Source organism: Lemur catta, chromosome 8, assembly GCF_020740605.2.
Source record: "Lemur catta isolate mLemCat1 chromosome 8, mLemCat1.pri, whole genome shotgun sequence".
In the NCBI taxonomy this organism is placed as follows: Eukaryota; Metazoa; Chordata; class Mammalia; order Primates; family Lemuridae; genus Lemur; species Lemur catta.
Window position 1 is genome coordinate 34,413,254 of NC_059135.1, and position 21,106 is coordinate 34,434,359.

The 21,106-nt window shown below is 31.7% G+C and overlaps 1 protein-coding gene across 4 annotated transcripts in view; it reads left to right on the forward strand.

Annotated features, from left to right (window-relative positions):
* Positions 1 to 21,106, forward strand: part of PGAP1 (post-GPI attachment to proteins inositol deacylase 1) — a 71,581-nt gene that overhangs the window by 34,351 nt on the left and 16,124 nt on the right. For all 4 annotated transcript variants that reach the window (XM_045558964.1, XM_045558966.1, XM_045558963.1 and 1 more), the window contains 12 exons: positions 1,207 to 1,312; positions 2,020 to 2,075; positions 3,438 to 3,521; positions 7,233 to 7,279; positions 7,667 to 7,718; positions 10,639 to 10,716; positions 14,920 to 14,995; positions 17,030 to 17,103; positions 17,211 to 17,262; positions 17,768 to 17,834; positions 18,241 to 18,349; positions 19,806 to 19,844. In XM_045558964.1, coding sequence (XP_045414920.1) covers positions 1,207 to 1,312; positions 2,020 to 2,075; positions 3,438 to 3,521; positions 7,233 to 7,279; positions 7,667 to 7,718; positions 10,639 to 10,716; positions 14,920 to 14,995; positions 17,030 to 17,103; positions 17,211 to 17,262; positions 17,768 to 17,834; positions 18,241 to 18,349; positions 19,806 to 19,844 — 840 coding nt within the window. The remainder of the gene's footprint in view (positions 1 to 1,206; positions 1,313 to 2,019; positions 2,076 to 3,437; positions 3,522 to 7,232; positions 7,280 to 7,666; positions 7,719 to 10,638; positions 10,717 to 14,919; positions 14,996 to 17,029; positions 17,104 to 17,210; positions 17,263 to 17,767; positions 17,835 to 18,240; positions 18,350 to 19,805; positions 19,845 to 21,106) is intronic.

Genomic DNA, 21,106 nt, shown 5'->3' on the forward strand with positions numbered 1-21,106 from the left:
AATATGAAAGTTCCACTGTCCTCCACTCTACTTGCACCATATATACAGAACTATATTTTGTGTACAATGTTTTAAAGGGGACATCAATAAACTTTATCCAGAGGAGGTAATCAGGATGATGAAGGGACTAAAAGAGTTCCATGAAACACAGTTGATAGCTCTGTGAATTTGGGCAAATAAATAAATACATAGTTGATATATTTGAAGTTTAACTTACAGAAGAATTGTTTTATTTGGATAGGGGATATAACAAAAGTCTTCCAATTTTTGAAGGACTGTCCCCTAATCTAACATGTCAGAGTAATGGGGAGTCAAATATTTGCCCTGAAAAGGGTAGACGGTTCTCCTGGAATATTCTGTCTTACAAATTGGAATGTACTGTCTTACAAAGTAGCAAATTATAAATGTTCAAGCAAATGCTGGGTAACTTCCTAACAATTGGAAATATTCAGTAGACCCAGTCCTCACTGTCATTTCTTTGTCATTATCTCCCTGTGTTGTTGCCAAGAAAATAACTTAACCTGTCAAGGCTTCATTAAACTAGCAAGTAGAATAGTGGTAGATTCCAAATGGATTTTTTATGCTAGTGCCTTTTCTTTTTTTTTTTTCAAGGGAGGGACTGATAAAAAGTTGCCAACTTTTTGTGCTAGGCTATTGAAAGAAAAGCAGAAGGACAATAGAAGAGAGTAGTTCCAGGGAAGAACAGCTGGCAATTTACATTTTCTCTAGTGACCAGTGTATTTTTTGTTGTGGGATCGGCACTGGCTTGAGTTTGGAAACTCATGTGTTGGAATCACTAGACCACAGAATCTCTTAAGTTCTTTTCTGATTCTATACCTCTTTATAATGTTTTACTCTTAACTGTTACTTGAGAGGCACTGTTGCATAGTAATTAAAGCATAGATTCTAGAGCCAGAATGCCTGGGTTTGGATCCCAGCCCAGACTCTTAATAGCTGTGTGACTTTGGGCAAGTTCCTTAGTTTCTCTGTGCTTTAGTTTCTTCAAATTTAAAATGCAGATAAAAAGGTTATTATCTCTTAGAGTTCTTGTGATTATTAAATAAGTTAATAACATGTTCAGTGCTCAGAACAGTGCCTGGCTGAGTAAAGAAATGTTGACTCTTACCATTATGACTTGAAACAATATTTCATTGAAATATTACAGTAGATATAAAATGATACAGAATGTATCAATGTTCTTTCTAGATAACTGAAAATTCCAAGAAGAAATTGTCAGTTTTGACTCACCACTTTATAAGACATCCTTCAAAACATTTTGAGGAAAATCCAGCTATAATTTCTGACTTAACAGGTTAGTGGTAATAACACATTTTATGTGGAAGTTTTCACTATTTTTAGGTCAATTTGTTATTAGCAGACAAACTGAAAACTGTGATACTTTGAAGTATAGTGATCCTATTATATATTATTAGTTACCCTATGGTGGTGCTGGTGCTGATATAATTCTTGGTTAGGAAGGTAACAAAGAAGAAAAGCAACTTGCAAGATGTTACTGATAAAAATTTTGTCCTGAAAGTAACATGAAATAGAAAATTTTTTGTTAAATGTCTCTATTCTCCTGAAAGTCACATAAAGTAAGTTCTATATCATTCTTGAGGCTTTTCATTTTCTCAATTATGAGTTATTTTTTTCTTCTTTTGGATTACCAGCGTATCTTTTGCTGGCAAATTTTGCTTTTAAATAAAGCAAATTATACCTCTTAAACCCTACTTAATTATTTGTCTTGTTTGGGAAATGAAATGTTTATTTCCTTCTGTTGATAATTTCTAGAGTTAAAAACACTAAATAGATTTATAATACTTTACCTGATATGAATGCTAGTGGTAATGAGCATATAGAAAACATGTTACTAGATTTTCTGTTTTCACGCAGCCAATGTTCAGGTTACCGTGTCTTTATTTCAATTGAGAAGTATTTCACCAGAAAATTTTAAAAAGAAAGAAAATATTTAATATAAAAACAAAACAGGACAAATAAATTAATTTCCTTTACCTTAAGGAACATCTATGTGGGTTCCAGTAAAAGTATCCAAATGGACCTATGTGGCTTATAATGTAAGTATTCCACCAATGTATTTCTTTTACTTTTTTAAGAAACATTTTAGTATTTACCTTTAAAAATTACAGACTCTTTAGAAAAGGTAACTATACAATTTTCCCATAATTTAATAATTCTTCTTTAATAATAAATATCTAGTCAGTATTCAGTTTTACAGTTTTATCAGAAATTTATCTTTTTTTCTGTTTTGTTTTTCAATTTGTTTAAATCAGGATCCAAACAAGGCCTATACATTGTTATTAATTGATATGTCTCTTATTCCTCTTTAATCTATAGTACTTTTTCTACCTTTTTTTCCCTTGAAATTTATTTGTTGGAAAAACAGTCATGATTTTGCTGACTTTATTCCTGTTGTCATTCAACATACTCCTTTACCTGTTCTTTCCCTATGAGTTAGTAGTTGGATCTAGATGCTTATTCAGATTCAGATTTTTGTTTTGTTTTTGTTTTTGCTAGACTCTTTTTTGTGGTGTTAGCAGCTGTTGATAAAGAATGCATGGAGTCAATTCATTTAGGAGGATGCAAAAATGATGATACTTTAATTTTACTGTTCCTTCTTCATTTATTAACTGGAATACTATATAGAAAAGTTTCCTCTCATCTACTAAATTTGTCAAAAGTGGATCAAATCATAAAGGAAAAGAATGATAATTTTTTGGATCTTTAATCTTATATCTATTGGTTATCAGAATAGTGAGTTGATTCACAAGCATCCTCCATTAGTGACCATTAGAGGTTTCTTCCCAGTATTATTGTGAACTCATGGACTTAAATATATTTGAGTTTCAACCCATTGATACTAAAATTGTTCTATGTTTGACCAGTGAAGCACTTTTAAAGTTTGGCTCCTGAGTCTTATTGATACAGCTCTTTAGTTGCCTTTAGTAGTTTCCTCACTGTCTTGTCACAGTATGACAAGATACTTCAGCTCATTTTGTACATTTCCTGCCCCAGACCTTGAATCAGCTATTTCTCTAAGGAACTATTCCTTTAATTTGAGACATGGCATTTTAAAACCATAATCTGACATTAGAAATGTTAATGGCTGCTGGATTGCGATTTCTAGGCCTTTTCAGTGGCCTAGAAATGTATTTTATCTTAACTAAAAGGCCAAAAAACACAATTAAAAAAAAAAACAGGCATTCATACTGATACTTCCAGAACAAATTCAGGACTGCAAAGTTTATACCTAATCTATCTTAACCTCTGTGTCTTCTTCCTTCCACTCATAGAGTATTGGTTCTCAACAACGGCAAGAATGATAGAATTAGGATAATTACTCATTTGTTTTATGTGGATTTTTGAGTGATGAAATTATCTACTCTTATAGCTATATTGAGTGTTTTTTCTTTTTTTAGGAATCTGATAAGATATATTTTACATTTCCTCTTGCAAATCATAGAAAAATCTACACTCATGTTTATTGTCAGAGCACTATGCTGGTAAGATAATTGGTATTTTTATATAAACCTAAAGGCTAACTATTGTTTATTTTTCAAATTCTAATATCTAATAGTAGACGGAGTTATGAACTATTATTATTAAATCTAAGTAGTTGAAAAATATCTGGAATAATAGTGTTTTGATTGAAAAATATTAATCAAAATTTTTATATAACTGATAATATACTATTAAATTGTACCTTTGATTCTAGTTTAGAATCCACCCTGTTTTTCTGCTTTATTTTTACTATGTTCAGGATGAAGGAAATGAGTACAAAACCCTTTTAATTCTAAAATTCTACTAGTACTATAAAGAATAGGTATATTTAAGCAATAAAGTGAATCATTTTTCCATTGGCTTCCATACTAAAACTTAAAGAATAGTCTCATATTCTCTAAGATAATAAAGTAACTGTTACAATGTTATCTAGACTTACTGTATCAGAGTAATGATTTTATTTGTGTTTCTTTTAATAAGTACTATGTTGGGCATTATTAAATAAAAGGTGCTATAGTATGCTTTTGGTATAATAGTAGGAATGAGTGGTTAAGTAATACTTCCATGAATTATCAACATTTCTTACTTTGAGAAATTTTTCCCAATTTAGGTTATTTTTCCTACATTCTGAATTTTTTTTTTTTTGGCATGTCTCAAGAGTCTTCACTTTATATTTGCATCTTTTATAATTTAAATTCCTTCTTCTGCTTTTTGTTAGATGACGTTTGTTTTTTTAGAACCAAGATCTAGTATATCACTTTGGTGGTAGATATACTTTGGTGGCTGCCATGTTATATATAGTAAAGTCTTTTTAAAAGATGGTAGACAAACAATGTGGCCTAGGTGCTAATGGATATAACATTTTACTGGAATTTCCAAGTTTTGCATCTTTCACAGAGGCTAGCATCTCTCAGTCTAAAATCTGGATGGGCACTTTATCCTGGGAGAATCTGGCCCTGAGAGCAATGGCTTAGAATATCTACACTCAATACTGAATTTCAAATCAGAATGTTAATATTATATGGAGAAAAATGCCTGCTCAGAGCAAATTATCTATCTGGCCATTTGGAAGATCCTTTTTCTGCATTTAACATCCATGGATATTAACTAGCATAAAGTCACGTGACTTTTTAAAAATCTTTTCAATTTTTATTATAGAAGTTTTCAAACATATATAAAAGCAGAGAGAAAATACAATAATGAATTCTTTTGTAACCAACACATGGCTTTAACAATTATCAACATTCTGTCATTTATTCCTTCCCTCTTTTTTTTTTAAATAGAAATAGGGTCTTACTCTGTTGGCCAGGGTGGAGTGCAGTGATGCAGTCATAGCTCACTACAACCTTGGACTTCTGGGCTTAAGTGATCCTTCTGCCTCAGCCTCCTGAGTAGCTGGAATTATAGGTGTGCACCACCATGCCCAGCTAATTAAAAAAATTTTTTTTGTAGAGACTAGGTCTCACTATGTTGCCCAGGTTGGTCTCAAACTCCTGGCCTCAAGTGATCTTCCTGCCTCAGCCTCCCAAAAGTGTTGGGATTACAGGCATAAGCCACTGTTCTGGCTGTTTCTGCCTTTTTGATTAAAGCATCTTTAAAGTAAATTCCAGGCATCTTATCATTTCATCTATAAATGCCTCAATATGTTTTTCTATCAGATAAGGATTTTACATATTACCATAATACTATTATTTCATCTAACCAAATTGATACTAATTCCTTAATAACCCAGTGCATGTTTAATTTTCCCCAGTTCACTTAAATTTTAAGTTTGTTTGAATCAGGACCCAAACAAAGTATATGCATTGCCTCTGGTTCATGGATAATAAGTCTCTTTTATAATAGCCCCCTCTTCTTTTCCCCCCATGACACTATTGTTCAAAAAAGTACATTATATGCTCTACAGAATTTCCCGCATTCTGGATTTAGCTGATTGTATTCTTGTGGTATCTTTTAATGTATATTTCTGTCCCCTCTGTTTTCTGTAAACTGGTAGTTAGAGCTAGAATCTTGTTTAGATTTAGATTAATTTTTTGTGGTGATAAAGTTTTATAAGTAGAGCTGTGTACCTCCTATTTCATCATATCAGGAGGTACATAATATCTGGTTTTCCCACTTTTAGTGACATACAGGCATCAGTGGGCTTAGTAGTATCAGTATGATCCATTCATTGTAAAATTCATAAATTTTTTACCTAATGATTTTAGTAACCGTTAAAGGCATTACTTTTTACTCTAAGTAGAATTTTCTGACAACTATAAATTTTTGATCAGTAGCATTTTTTTTCTGGTATAGTTTAGGAGTTAGTTTGCCATTCCTCTTCTAAGGCTTTGGATATAATTCTTGTAATTAGTTGAGTTAGGAGTGTTTTCTAGATAAATTGATATTGTTCTTTTGACAGATAGGTTATATGAGCAGGGTGATGACTGAGTCAGAATTCCCTATATATTGAAGTAAATAGTGTGGGATATTGGCAGTTTTCATAATGAGGGCTACCTTTGAGTATAGGTCCCATTAATAGCTACAAAAACCCATTACAGCAGTGGGTTGGATCTTTAGAGGCTACTAGCTTTTCTTTATCTGGGCTATGCAGATCCATTTTGTTGTCTTGCTTTATTTATAATGTCACATTCTGGGAAGCATAGGTAACTGATACAGAACATACAAGTATTTTACCTGCAGGGAAATATCATATTGTTTTTTGTTTATTTTCTATCAACTTCCTTTTCTATACTCTTGAAAAATTTCTTAAAATTTTATTTAAATTAAATGAGAGCAGAGACTATTGTGTGCCTGATCATTTTGCCTGAGGGCTTGCCATATAATTCCTTGGCCCTAGAATGGATTTTATAAATAGTAGTTGAATAAAAGGATTGATTTCTTCAATTGCCCTACCTATAATTCTAAGGACAAATTTATGTAGCTATCTGAGCAGTGCTTCTCATTCTCTTATATCCTGGTAGGATTTCAGTAGTTGTATCGTCATATCTTGGAACATTGTTCTTACTTCCTTAAAAGTTGGAGTGCAGATCTTAGGTCGCACTGCTCTTAAACGTCTAAGACTGAATATAGAATCTTGTTATAATAACAGTCGTCTCTGTAGCATTCCTATCCTGTGCTGATAAAGTATTAATAGTAACTAGCTTTAGTTTTGAGCCCTTGGAATTGTACTTCAGTTCAAACACATTCTTGGTTGTATAGAAGTTATTTGTTGGCAACGAAATGGCACCTCAAGTGATAAAAGTAAAAAGCTGTACATAGGTTGTTATTTTTAATTGTTTGGCACTGTATTTTATTTGTATAAAAGTCTACTTCTGGTTGTTCATTATTCTGTTTGTTAAAATATAGGTTACTTACTGTGTAACCATCTAATTAAAGTATGAACATTATTGAATTCTTTGAAAGTTTTGGTTCAACAACTAGAAATGGTTAGGCAATATGCTGTAGAAAGATACCCATCAGGTCCCTGTTTCTCATACTGCTGCTCTGGGTTAACTTACCAATCTATGTTGATATTAGACTTTTTTTTTGGTCTGTCCTTGATTTATTTGACTTTTGAGACCATCTTGGATATGTTTCTCAGTAACAAGGTGCTATTTTATGTTTCTCTTGCTGCAACTCATCCTATCACTTAACAGTAAAGTGTTGAAGATGCTTGTTCTATATGATTATCTTCTACATTTAGTGTGTTTTGTTTTGTTATTAATAAACAGGATACAAATAGTTGGATTTTTGGCTGCATAAACAGCACTTCTATGTGGTAAGTCTTTTGAATCCATGGCGCTCCATTGTTCTTTTTTCTCAAAATAAACAATAGAAATCACACTTCTAGAATAGCTTCATACATTCCTATACTAATTTTGATGCTATTGTATATTAAATTGTAGTACTGCATTTAAAATGAAAAGGAAAGGAAAGGAATATACTAGTAATTTTTACAAACATTGAAAGTAGTTAGGAAAATTTTTTTGTTGCCAAGGAAACTGTGTGGACAGAGTGTTTAGGTTTAGATTTATTAGACTTTGGTTCATTTATAACTCTCTCTACTTGATCTGTAGATGGTTTCTTTTTCCCCTGAAGCTTATTTATAATTTATAATGCTTCAATATATTTGTCCTTTAATTATATTTTCATATTTATTTCAAAGCCGGCAAGGGGTTGATTTATCATGGAAAGCTGAATTGCTGCCAACAATTAAGGTAAATTATGGCTTTAGAATTTTAATACTCAGGTGAAAAAATACTTGAACCTGTTGACATTATAGAATATGCTCTTTTATTAATTTATCTAGGTGTTAAATAAGCTTGAGATTTGCTTACCTACATTTTAGAAATATTTTCTCTAAGTATACATCTGATAGGGAATAACATACAATTAGTGGGTTGTTTTTTACTTTCAGAGATTAAAAACTATAAATTAACAATCCTCTAAATCTCTGTGTTACAGCATCATACCAAAAGAGCTGGATGGATTTTTAAAGTTAAATTTGAGGCTATATTCAAATGGTCTGTCTTAAAATATAAGGTGAATAGTATACTGAGAATTCATTTGGAGAGGAAGAACCTGCAGTTGGGAAGTGGGCACCTCAAAGAGACATGAAGTAATTTTGCATATGAACTTCAAGATCACTTTGTGGTCAAGCACTTGAATAACAGCTTTGTCTAGTACTTTCAGGGTGATAAATCACAGCAGGAATTTATTTAATAATTGTTAGTGATTTACTTACACAACTTTGGTAGATCAGCAAGTCATTTATAAAAGGCTGCTTTGCATAGTCTCAAAATCTATTGTTGAAAAGCAAAATAATTCTAAAATTTGATGAAAATATCTGTTCTAATGTCCAAATTATATTTATTATATCTGGTAATCTTATGCCAGGGTTGATAGTTTTTACTCTTCAAGTAAATCTATACTTTAAAAATAAAATATATTTTTATAACGAATCCTAGACTCCTTGACTTGAAAGTGAAATCATCTGGTCGGTCCTAGTCCTCTCCCAATTAACTCTAATTAAGTTAGTTAATTTTGCTCATGAATATTTATATTTATTTGTACATGTTGTCAACTGTATATTAAACTAACATAGAGAAACTTAGACTGACAGAGAGGAATGGTGACAGAAGGAGTAACTGCAGGTTACTTAACTTGACTTTGGAATGGTTGCAATTTTTTCCCGTTACCTTGATCAGTCTTACATTGTGCACGATATGGCTTTGTATTTATCAAACAAATATCATAGTAAGGTAAGTTGACTTGTGAATATTTTTAAGGTCTCTCACTGGTTCCATCTTAAGTAAAACAAATAACAAAAGTATTAGAATATGCTTAGTGAGCAATAATTCATAAGGTAAATTAAATATTTCCTTGAATTTCTATAATAATTTGGATACTTTCCAGCCTATAATTTAAGAGTTAGGAAGAAATAAATGATTAAAAATCTGATAAAATGTACTTTGCTCCCATGTTTTAAAAGGTATAAAATCCTTAGATTATTTTTTTTTAATCTCAAAGATTAAGCAATGTCTTCATCAAGCTCTAGGTCCCTATGTTGTTTGTTCTGAATATATGAAACAGTTGGCTAAAATACCAGGAGAATAAGCTATTTAAGCTGCTTGCTTTTTATGGTGAATGCTGAAAGAGACAAGTTAGAAAACAAGGATTATAACATTCTGCAATCTTAGGTGTTCACCTCAGTTTAAGAGGATTGTAATTATTAAATATAAATAAACTTTTCCATTATAATGAAAATGAAAATTTTATATAATATGTATTAGCCATTTATATAAACAACACATAAAATTATTTTGCCATGAAATTGAAGGGATGATTAAAGTGAAAAAATTTTATAGGTTTTATTCATATTAGTGTCATCTCAAGAAAAGTAATGTCAAATGAGAATTTTATCACTTTTAGACATTTCCACTGACTGAACTATTAATAAATAGATGGAACCCTTCATCATAGCATATATAAATTCAACACTTTGCCATTGTTGAGAATAAATATTGAGAAGTTATTAAAGTAGATAACTACACAGAATATCCAAGTTCTTCCTAATTAATTTACCTTTCATACTATCTACCATTTGTCTGGTTGGTCTCAGCTGCATGTAGTTGTGGCTTATATGGTCCTTTAATTGACATTAAAACATATGAGTCTGTTGCAGAGACTTTGCTAAGTTGGGGTGAACCCAGGAGTTTATCTTTAATAAGCACTCCTACCACTATCACATGAATCTGGTCAGGTTGTTAAAGGACCACTCAATGGTTCTTTCACTTCAGCACCTCTGTCCTTGCTTCCAACGAAGACTGGGGAAAGCTAACGTCCATAGAATGTTCTTAATGCAAGCATGTTGTTACAACATATAACTACTCCCACCCCACATCTATTTCTAGAACAAAACTGAATTAACAAGTTATTTTTTGGATTGGCTTTTCATTAAATTGACTAGTCTTCTACCAATTCATTCCTCAAAATATGGACTATAAGATCTGGTCTTCATTTTGAGAAAGAATAGTTGTTCACTTGGTAACGCACATTATTTAGCTATATTGTGTCTTTGTCATTTACTAAATAAATCCCAGGGGATGATGTTAATATATCTCATTAGCCAGCAACTCTTTACTACTTGGGCTAGATCAGAACCATCTGAAATTAAATTGCAACTCTTTCATCATATTTAGCATCCATTCATTCATCAGCTATTGAATGCTCTTTCTTATATACTACCAAAATAAATGTGGAAATAATACTGTAATGCTATATGTAACAAAGAGCCACATTATAAAAAGAAAGATACCAAATCTGGAAATAATTATATAAAATAATTAAATTTAGTGTTTAAATGACATTTATTTTACATGAAGGGATATTTCAAGGAATATTTTTGGTAGTCCATATTTAACATACTTATTAGGAATTTGACTTTCAGCAGGATTATTGACCTGGAAATGTAAACATGAGCATTTTATGAAGTATAGAATGTAAATTTGAAAGCTGCTTTTTTAAATAATTAATTAAATAAGAAATGTGTTTGTAGTTTATTCTTCTTTTAACCTGCATTAAGTGCTGTGTATTCTAAGAAATAAAAGTAGCTTTTTATCTTTATCTTTTTTTTAGTCTCTGACGTTGAGACTTCAAGACTATCCATCTTTGTCTCATCTTGTTGTTTATGTACCATCTATTCATGGAATTAAGGTAACAATTGGATTAAGATATTATCAGAATGTTTTGGGGATACTCAAAACTTGAAAGTTTTGGGTAAACTTGAAAGTTGTTTTTTTTTTTTAATGAGTTCTTCTGCACAGGGCTTATCTAAAACAATGGCCAGTTTGGTGATCCATCTAAGACTGTTAGATTATTAGGATCATCTGCTCCAACTTGAACTAAGCAGAATAAACCCAAGTCCCTTTGTTCCAAGTAAGAACTGGTTCCAGTTTATCTATTAGTCTTTCAAAATCCATTAATTACTAGGTACCCCTTTATGTACAAGGTTATCTTCCAGGAATTATAGGAGACGTACCAGTGAGGAAGACATGAACCCTGTTCTTAAAAAGCTACATACTGTTGGGTAGGGGGAGATAAGTGTATTTGAGAACAGAAGGAAGAGTGAGAAAAAGAAGTACCCAAATCAGAATATAGCAAGTACATGAAAAATGTAAAAGGGGGAGATATCTCAAATTGATGGGATCAGCAATGGCTTTATAATGAGGTGATAGTTAAAATGGCCTTAAAGTGGGCACAGTGGCAGGTGCCTATAGTCCCAGCTACTCAGGAGACTGAGGCAGGAGGACTGCTTGTGTCCAGGAGTTCTGAGGCAGTAGTGTGCAATGATCATGCCTGTGAATAGCCACAATACTCCAGCCTAGACAACATGATGAGACCTTGTCTCTTAAAAAATAGAAGAGAAAAGAAATAAAATGGCCTTACAGGATAGTAAAAATTTTTATAAGTAGAATGAACATTTTAGACCTGTGCTATAAATATGGGAATCACTAGCACATGTGACTATCTGTATTTAAATTAGTTAAAATTAAATAAAATTTAAAATTCGGTCCCTTAGTTGTACTAGCCACATTCCAGATGCTCAATAGTAATATTGCCACAAGTTACAATGAACAGCATTGTTTAGATAAAGAAACAGAGCAATGCATGGGGTATATTAAGAAAATAGTGAATAAGTAAATAATAATTTTGAAAGGATAGCCACCACAGGTAGAATAGTAATGGAAGAAAAGTCTGGAAAAGTAGTATATGGCCATATTGTGGAGTCCTTGATTGAAGAATTCAGGACTTTATAGAATTCAGGAGTCAGTAGGATGCCATAAGGTTTTTCACCTTAGTAGTAATGGGATCAGAGATAATTTATGTAAGATTCATCTATGGTGTAGGATGGGTCAGAAACAGAGAGACTAAGCACCTCATAAGGGGTTATGAGGGCTTGTATAGGTTGAGGACCTCCTAATCCAAAAATCCAAAATCCGAAATTTTTTGAGTGCTGACTTGATGCCACAAGTGGAAAATTCCACCTCTGACCTCATGTGGTGAACTATAGCCAAAACACAGTCAAAACTTTGTTTCATGCCCAAAATTATTCAAAGTATTGTATAAAATTACCATCAGGCTATGTGTGTGAGGTATATATGAAACATAAATGAATTTCATGTTTAGACTTGGATTTCATCCCCAAGAAAGCATTATTTATATACAAACATTCCAAAATCTGAAACACTTCTGATCTGAAGCATTTTGGGTAAGGGATACTTAAGCCTGTACTGGGGAAGTGGGAGTGTGAAATAAAAGGATGGTTTCTGTGAGAGGAGAATTAGTGGGGAAGAAAGAAGCTGGAGGTAAAAGGCCCTTTGTACTCCCCTTTATTTCACCCAGTGAACTCATCCTTCAAGATCCAACATAAGTATCCCTCTTTTCCTTTTCTAGACTCCTCCAATAATCTTTTTACTCCTATGATACTTTGCTTATAACTTCTTTGAGAAATTTATTACATTAAATTATAATTTATTTGTTTATGTCTCTAGTGCCGTCACCATATTGTGAACTCTTTGAGAATAACGACCTGATAGATTTTATTCTACTTTGCATTCTCAACTTTTAGTGACTACCACATAAATACTAAAAAAAGGTTTCTTGAATGAGAAAGTTGATGAGATTTGTGGCCAAAATAATTAGGAAAATTTAAAAGAAATAGAGAAAGGAAAAGGGGGATGTAGTTGGGAGTCATCTCAAAGACTAAGTCTCACAAGTACCTTATAATGGATTCATTGTTTTGTTTTGCTTAGCTCAAGTGAGAGGTAATTCAGCATCTTCAATACTAAAAGCTCTCTTTAAGGGTTTTTCTGGCAGGTAAGTTGGTTTTGAATGAATCTAACATTTTTCCCAAACTTGAAAAGGCCCTCTCTGGTTATTCCAAGAAATTAATGAGCCTTTCTGCAAATACACTGTATTAGCAGCCTAATAAATATGTAATATGTCTTAATGCTCTTTGGAAAATAACTGCTGACTCTACGTTTGACAACTCTATCTCACTAGAATGATAACTTAAGTCTTTCATAAGTTTTGCATGTCTATGTATAGTCCATCATCAGAAGACTACATATATTCAAATATCCAGTGTAAAAAAATTTGAGTCAACTCATCTTTTTTTTAAATTTTAAATTTTTTTTTTTTTTTTTGAGACAGAGTGCAGTGGCGTCATCCTAACTCACTGCAACCTCAAACTCCTGGGCTCAAGCAATCCTTTTGCTTCAGCCTCCCAAGCAGCTATGACTATAGGAATGTGCCAAGATACCCGGCTAATTCTATTTTTAGTAGAGACAGTGTCTTGCTCTTGCTCAGGCTGGTTTTGAACTCTTGAGTTCAAGCAATCCTCCCATCCCCGCCTCCCAGAGTGCTAGGATTACAGGCGTGAGCCACTGTGTCTGGCCTCAACTGATGCATTAATGTATTTTTGGAAATGCAAATATGAAATTATCTGCATTTTTCTTGATGACAGAAAACAAAATAATTAAAGCCATTAGAAATTTACTTACTTTGGAGGTTTTAGAGACAGACCTTTGAATTTTCTCTTTCATGGGTAGGGAATTACTTGATTATGCAATAAGGTACAGCCAAATTTTTAAAGCAATAGTAAAAATTCTATTATTTTAAATAACTGTACAAAATGATTTAAATTGCTTTTAAAAACTGCTTCCCTGTCTCAGGTAAAGGCTCACCAAAAAGTACTTTGTAAAAATATAATGAATAATCCTATTCAATAAGTCATTTCTCTAATCTTTTAACAGCTGTTTTCTGTAATGAAAATATGTTCTTTGCCTTGTAAGTAAAGAGGGACGAATAAAAGCAAAACTTCTTAACAAGTTTTTCCTTTTATTCCCCCATGTGTGTACTATGGACTAATAGCAATTTCTCTCATCTGTTTTTCACTTTCAAAAATAATGAGAAATCTACCCAAGAGGCAAGCAAAGTAACACTGCTTCGAACGTATCCAAGATATAGTTGTTGGAAAAGCCTGGGATAGGTGCCACTGGCTTTCTACTTTCTGTAGACAGCAAACTGCTTGCTAACTACAATTAGGCATCAGATTATTTGTTTCTTCAGCTCTTCTAAATAATCTGATTGCACAGTGGAGATTATTTTAATGAAATTGTTCCTTTACCAGAAACAATTCTTTTTGCAGATAACTGAGAGCAAATTTCTTACACATTTGTAGAAATGTTACTAAAAAAGAAATGTCAATGAAAAAATTGTAATGGTGTAGATGTCACATTATAGGTTTACATTTTTGTTTTTTTTTTTTTTAGGTTTACATTTTTGAAAAGCATTTTTCTTCATATGTAGGAAACCTTTTTCCATTTATTATAACTAACCTGAAATAATCTTACATAAATAACATTAGCCATCTATTGATGAATGGCAGTATGTCTCCAAACGCCTTGACTATAAATAAGAAATGAAGGATTTTTTAAAAAGATATGTAACAAAATCACCTTTTCCTTTTGACTGTGAAAGTATTCAGAAATATATTATCTAAACCCTTAATCTTGAATTTGCCTTGGCTCTTAATGCTTTGATCCATCCTTTGATGTCCTTCTACAAATACCTAAAATAACTATAAAAAAAAACTTTGCTATGAATCTCCTGTTATAGAAATAACCCTCTAATAATTTATCTATTTAATTAAGTTAAGCTTGTTTATTGTTTTCTCAGCATAGCATCTCATCTTGAGGAATCTTGCCACTTAAGTATAGCCAGAGTTATAGTGTGATAGATGATACTTTCTCCAAAGCTAAGGTTTATAGACTTTTATTTTCCATTCAAACATCAAGTGAAGATATTTTACTATAAATTTTATTTTTTCTAATAATTGAATGTTTTATATTTTAGTTTGTTGTAGATTGTGAATTCTTTAAAAAAGAGAAAAGATCCGTACAACTTCCTGTAACTCATCTTTTTTCCTTTGGTAAGTACTTTGTTTTTGGAAATCTTAAGAATTGCTTTTATTTTTAACAGAGTACTGATTTATTTTACCAGTTAGTTGCAATAAAGCAGAGCTTTGTCATGTTAAATATTGTATATTTCAAGTGTAATTCTTGGAATAACTATATGATATAGTTCAGTGGTTTGATTCTCATTTAATACTGGGCCAGCAGTCATCTTCTGAGAAGAGAACTTTAAAAGAAATTTCTCCATAATCACATACATTTGCAGATAATTGTGTGTGTGTTTTTATCCTAAATATTGACCCTTTTTATAAATTTTACTATAGACTATCAATTCCTATCTGCCTTAGGAAGGTTTCAAGATTTCTCTAAATATTCTCTTATACTTTATTTTGAAATAATTTTAGACTTATAGAAAAGCCACAAAAGAGTAGAGTTCCTGTATATCTTTCACCCATCTTTCCCTAATGTTGACCTCCTCTATAAACACAATACAATTTTTAAAACTAAGAAATTAGCATTGTTAAAATACAATTAACTACAGACTTTATTTAGTTTTCACCAGTTTTTCCACTGATGTCCTCCTCCTGGTTCCCACATTACATTTAATTGTTATGTTTCTGGCTGAGTGCAGTGGCTTACACCTCTAATCCTAGCACTCTGGGAGGCCCAGGTGGGAGGATCACTTCAGGTCAGGAGTTCGAGACCAGCCTGAGCAAGAGTGAGACCCCCATCTCCACTAAAAATAGAAAAAATTAGCTGGGCAACTAAAAATAGAAAATATTAGCTGTGCCTGGTGGTGCTCACCTACAGTCCCACTTACTCGGGAGGCTAAGGCAGGAGGATAGCCTGAGCCCAGGACTTTGAGGTTGCTGTGAGCTAGGCTGACACTACAGCACTCTATCCTGGGCAACAGAACAAGACTCTGTTTCAAAAAATAAATAGATAAAAGAATTGTCATGTTTCCTTAGTCTCCTATAATCTGTAACAGTTCCTCAACCTTTTCTTGTTTTTCATAACTGTAAAACCTTTACAGACTACTGGTCAATTATTTTATAGAATGCCCCTCAGTTTGGATTTGTCTAATGCTTTTTTATGATTAGATTGAGGTTATACATTTTTGCCAAAAATACCACAGAAGCGTTGTGCATTTCTCAGTGTATCAGAGTATACATGATGTTGATATCTCTCATTACTGATGTTACCTAGATCTCAGTTGAAGTGGTACCTGCTAGGTTTCTCCACTGTAATTTTACTGCCTTGCTTTTTGTAATTAATAAATATCTTGCGTGAGATACTTTGAGAGTATGTAAATATCCTGATTTTCTTCAAAATAACCCGTTAGTTTTAGCATCCATTGGTTCATCTAGTGTTTAGCAAGTATTACTCTGGTATTCTACATTTATTGAAATTCTTCCTGAGGTAAATTTGTCCTTTCTCCTTGTTTATTTATTTATTCAATTGTTACTTATGTCAGTATGGACTCATGGATATTTATTTTATTCATTGGGTTATAATCCATTATTATATGGTTTTTGCTTAAGTTGTTCCAGCTTTGGATGTTGGGAGCTCTTTTAGGTTGGCTCCTGTGCTCTTTTGGTATGCCCCATCCTTTAAATACATATTTTGTATTCTATTGTGGAAAGAATCTGTGTTACTTGAGAAAACTTCCTTTAAGGTTTTATCACCCCCCACCCCTTTTTTTGGTACAAAAACAGAATAATACAGAAATGACAACTCTGAATCATTTATATCATTGAAGATAGCAAGCTTGTAAATAAAAGATCTACCAAGAAAGCATACCTTTCTGAAATTGAAAATAGGTACTTGACTTTTTAAAAACACATACATGTGATTGGAAGTCATAAATATGCTTTGTCCAGAGTTTATTGCAGGAGGATTGGATTTTTAGGAGTTCAGTCCTCCACACCTGAAGTGAAAATCCGTAAATTGTTTTTTAATATCAGAAGCCTATTGGCATCATTTTAATGTTAAGCAATCAGTTCATATTTTAAAGTTCTTTAATATTCTAAGTAATACTTTTAATTCATTAGGATTGTCTTCAAGGAAAGTTGTGTTAAATACAAGTGGCCTGTACTACAATATAGAGCTTCTGAACTTTGGACAGGTAATTATTATCCTGCCTATAAGAAGAAGGATTTGATTTTACTTTACTGTTTAGTTAAACAAACAAATAAACTTTTGTTTTTTCTTTTCGTGGTTGACCTCTATTAGATATACCAAGCTTTTAAAATCAACGTGGTAAGCAAGTGCTCAGCAGTCAAAGGTAAATAAATATATTTTCTGAAAAACATTCAGGAAATAAATATTGTCACTTGAAGGAATCAATAGTTTTTCACCTGTATTTTCTATAATACTTATTCTTCCATATATTTTTATGTGACGTAAACTGTAATATATAATAGAAAATATATTTATATTTCCAAAGGGTTTGACATAGACCCTTTCTTAATGGTAAAGCATCTTCATCTGTTTCAGTTTAAATATCCATATTTTTAAAATACTACATATCTTTATATTTTATTATAGTAGTAATTCAGATTTAGCTGTTTAATATTTTTCCAGTTTCTTTATACTGCTGATATGTTCTAATATCTTTTGTAAATCTAATTAAATCATTATTTAGGAATTCTCTTTAATTTTTATCATGTGATATAACCCTTACGGATTATTTTTTATGAAATGGGCAATTGTATAATTAGATATTGTAGTAGCTTATGTAACAGGGTAACATATGGTTAGTAATACATGTTTCCTTTATGTTTTAACAGAAGAAATAACTAGTATCTATAAACTTCACATTCCCTGGTCTTATGAAGATTCACTAACCATTGCACAGTAAGTATAAGAAAGAATTTACTTTAACATTGGTGTTTTTGAAGAATAGATATTCTGCTTAGTTTATTTAAATCATATGAATTATTAAACTGTCTCAGTAAAATGTAGGTATCCTTTATGTAGTATTATGCCCTTAATAGTATTTGTATTAATATTAAATTATATATAACTTAGACATTACTTGCTTGAAACATGAACTACCTTCCACCCTCTCTCCCAACTCCTGTGTCCTAGAGGGGGCATTCAAACAATTGTGTTCTATCTGGAAAAGTGTCCATCCACAATAATGTGTCTGGCATCTAGTTTCGTCTACATTATTTCATTGTATTGTGCTGAGGATTGACTTAGCTGTGGCTCTTTACCAGCATTTTGTATTTGAGAATTGATATTTAAGTTATCTCTTCAGGGCTCCATCTAACACAGAAATTTCCCTGAAACTCCATATTGCTCAACCAGAAAATGACAGCCATGTGGCATTATTAAAAATGTACACATCATCAGACTGTCGGTATGAGGTGAGTTGTATGTTTGCTTAATCTTCAAGATTTAGTTATAGAATAAGCTAGAAATATTTTTGTTACATCAGCCTCAGATATATGGTGATGTGGAAGCCAATAAATATAAGAAATAAGCATTTAAAATATCTTAAATATTCTCCATTTTGCCTATTAGCACCACCTTAATATTTCTTTAGCTGGACCATTTGAAATGTACACATCTTAATAAATAATAGAAAATAAAACAAAAATCAGGACTGCAGTTTAACCTTCTATATTTGGAAGCCCAAAGTCCAGAATCATCTGTAAATTGAAGAACATCATGAAATCAGCTGACATGGCTTTACTGCAGTAATTGACAGGATGCTTATTGGTTTACAGCTCTACTGGGTTAGCTTAAGAATCTTCTTTCCTTTTCACTAATTATTTTAAGCTCTGTTAGTCATTAATATGTGTGATTTAGTGCCTTTGTGTTTGTTTTATAATCAAAGTAGATCTCTTTATGTTAAGAGAAGGGGAATTGACTTGAGAGTAACATTTTATTTACTTATGGATTCATGAACTGAGTCCCCAGATTTCAGATTTAAGTGGTTAAAGTACACATTTCACTGGTGGTGACATCATAGGCCTCTAGTTTATATGAAGTACCTTATTTCTGCTTAGCTGCTTTAAACGAAGCTTAAATATTTGTATTCTTATTAGAGCTAACTTTCTTAGGGTAAACTAGGATTGTATTGTCAAATTAATAGAGTCTGTTCCTACAACCAAGTTTCAATTGAACCTACATTATAAATTAATTTAGATTTCATAGAATGTAAAAATGCTTTGATATCTTGTATTTGGTTTCTAATAGTGAAGGGTTTTACAGGGATATAATGGTTTTTAACTTGCACATTTATATTTCTTATAGTAAAGCAATAGTGAAAATTGTGTTAATAATTTGGTTACAAATATTCCATGCTCTCAAAATGTCCATGTTTTTACAAATACTGCATATTTTCAAGAAGTCTATATTTTGACAAAATAGTCATTTTATAACTTTCATAAGAAAGATTTATCTCCTTTCCCAGACTTCCTAATATCAAAAAAGTTATATTTATGGTATAGTTAATTAAGGATGAATTTCTTTTTAACATATTATTTTGGCTTAAATTCCTTTAGTTGGCATGATCTGGTAGTAAGTTATTCTGGTTAATTAAGTATTCCAGTTAGTAAAGGATTACCACACATACATAGCATTCATTCAGTTGTCAAAGAATTAGAATATAGGAAAATATACTAAACAGTAAAACTACACTTAATACAATTTAAGTAGTGGTTCAGAAGATTCTTTAAGATCTTGAATGCCTTTAGGTTTATCATTATGAAAAATTATTATGCTTAAAGATGTGTATAGAAGTGCTCGATTTAATAAAATGTGAACTGAAGTTGTTTAGGGGAAAATAACCTTTTTTTAATTATTGTTTTAAACTAGGTGACAGTTAAGACTTCCTTTTCACAAATACTTGGACAGGTAAGAGAGATGCCTGGTTGGTTGATTATTTATTGGCTTGTGAATAGACAATGTAAGGAAGGGGCTGTAGACTTTTTCTGTAAAAGCCAGATAATCAGTAATTTAGCAGATCACATACAGTTTCTTTTTGCTGCTGCTACCAGCGCAGCTGCTTTTTTTCCTTCTTTTTTCTTTTCATTCTTCTTTCACTTGAATAAAATATAAAAACCATTCTTGGCCCACAGGCAATAGTTGGTCAACCCCTGCTTTAAGGTGATGCTTTCATGTTTGATACATCCCAGAAATGAGAACTGATACCTGATTAATATTTTTGCCTAAACAAATGTCATATTAAGACTTCATGTTGCTCATACTATGTTACAATTCATTGTACAATAAAATCTGTAGGCCTTGTCATATAAATGAACATTTTCAAAGAACTTTTTATATTATGTATGCTCAGTTTATAAAAGGTAAAAATAAATTCTACTAAAGATAAATGTGTTAAAATTCATTTGCAAATAATGTTACAAAAGTAATTTATCAAGCAGTGTAACTATAGATATTATTCATCATTATTATAATTTACAGAATTGTACAACCTGGACATAAATAAGATATTGATTAGGGAAATTATATAGTTTTAAAATTCGGTAAAATTTTTATTGTAGTTATTATTACTTTTATTTTTTGATCCCTTGTATTTTGCAATCGAGGCACAGTAGAATTTTTTTTACTTTGTCATTTAAAACTGTAATTATAATAAAACTCCCAAATCAAAATTAAATTATAAACAGTTTTATATGCATTATCTCATTTGATCCTCACAGCAACCTAGTGAGCTCTAGTTTGTGATTGTTACTAAGTTTTTGAACACTACATAATTCTAAGTTAATGTATAAAAATTTTGTGCTAAATTAGGAAAGGAGGATTAAATGTTAGTATAAGTTGGAAAATAGCACATTTATAGTTATAATAAGTATTCTAAAATGTTAAGGGACCAATTATTACATCTCTTATGGGGGAAAATTCATGCTATTTTATTTTTAGTATGTCCAAAAAGCATATTACTGTACACAGTGATTTGGGGTCAGGATATAATGTACTCTCTTATCTCTATCATACCATGGCTCATACTTTAGTGACAAGAAATGTCATTAGCTTGATACTCCATAGTCAAACATAATTATATTGTACATCAAAAGATGACAGACTAAAATTCTTGTTTAGATGTGGAAATCTTTCTAAATAATGAGGATGTATAGGTCTTATAGGATCAGAGA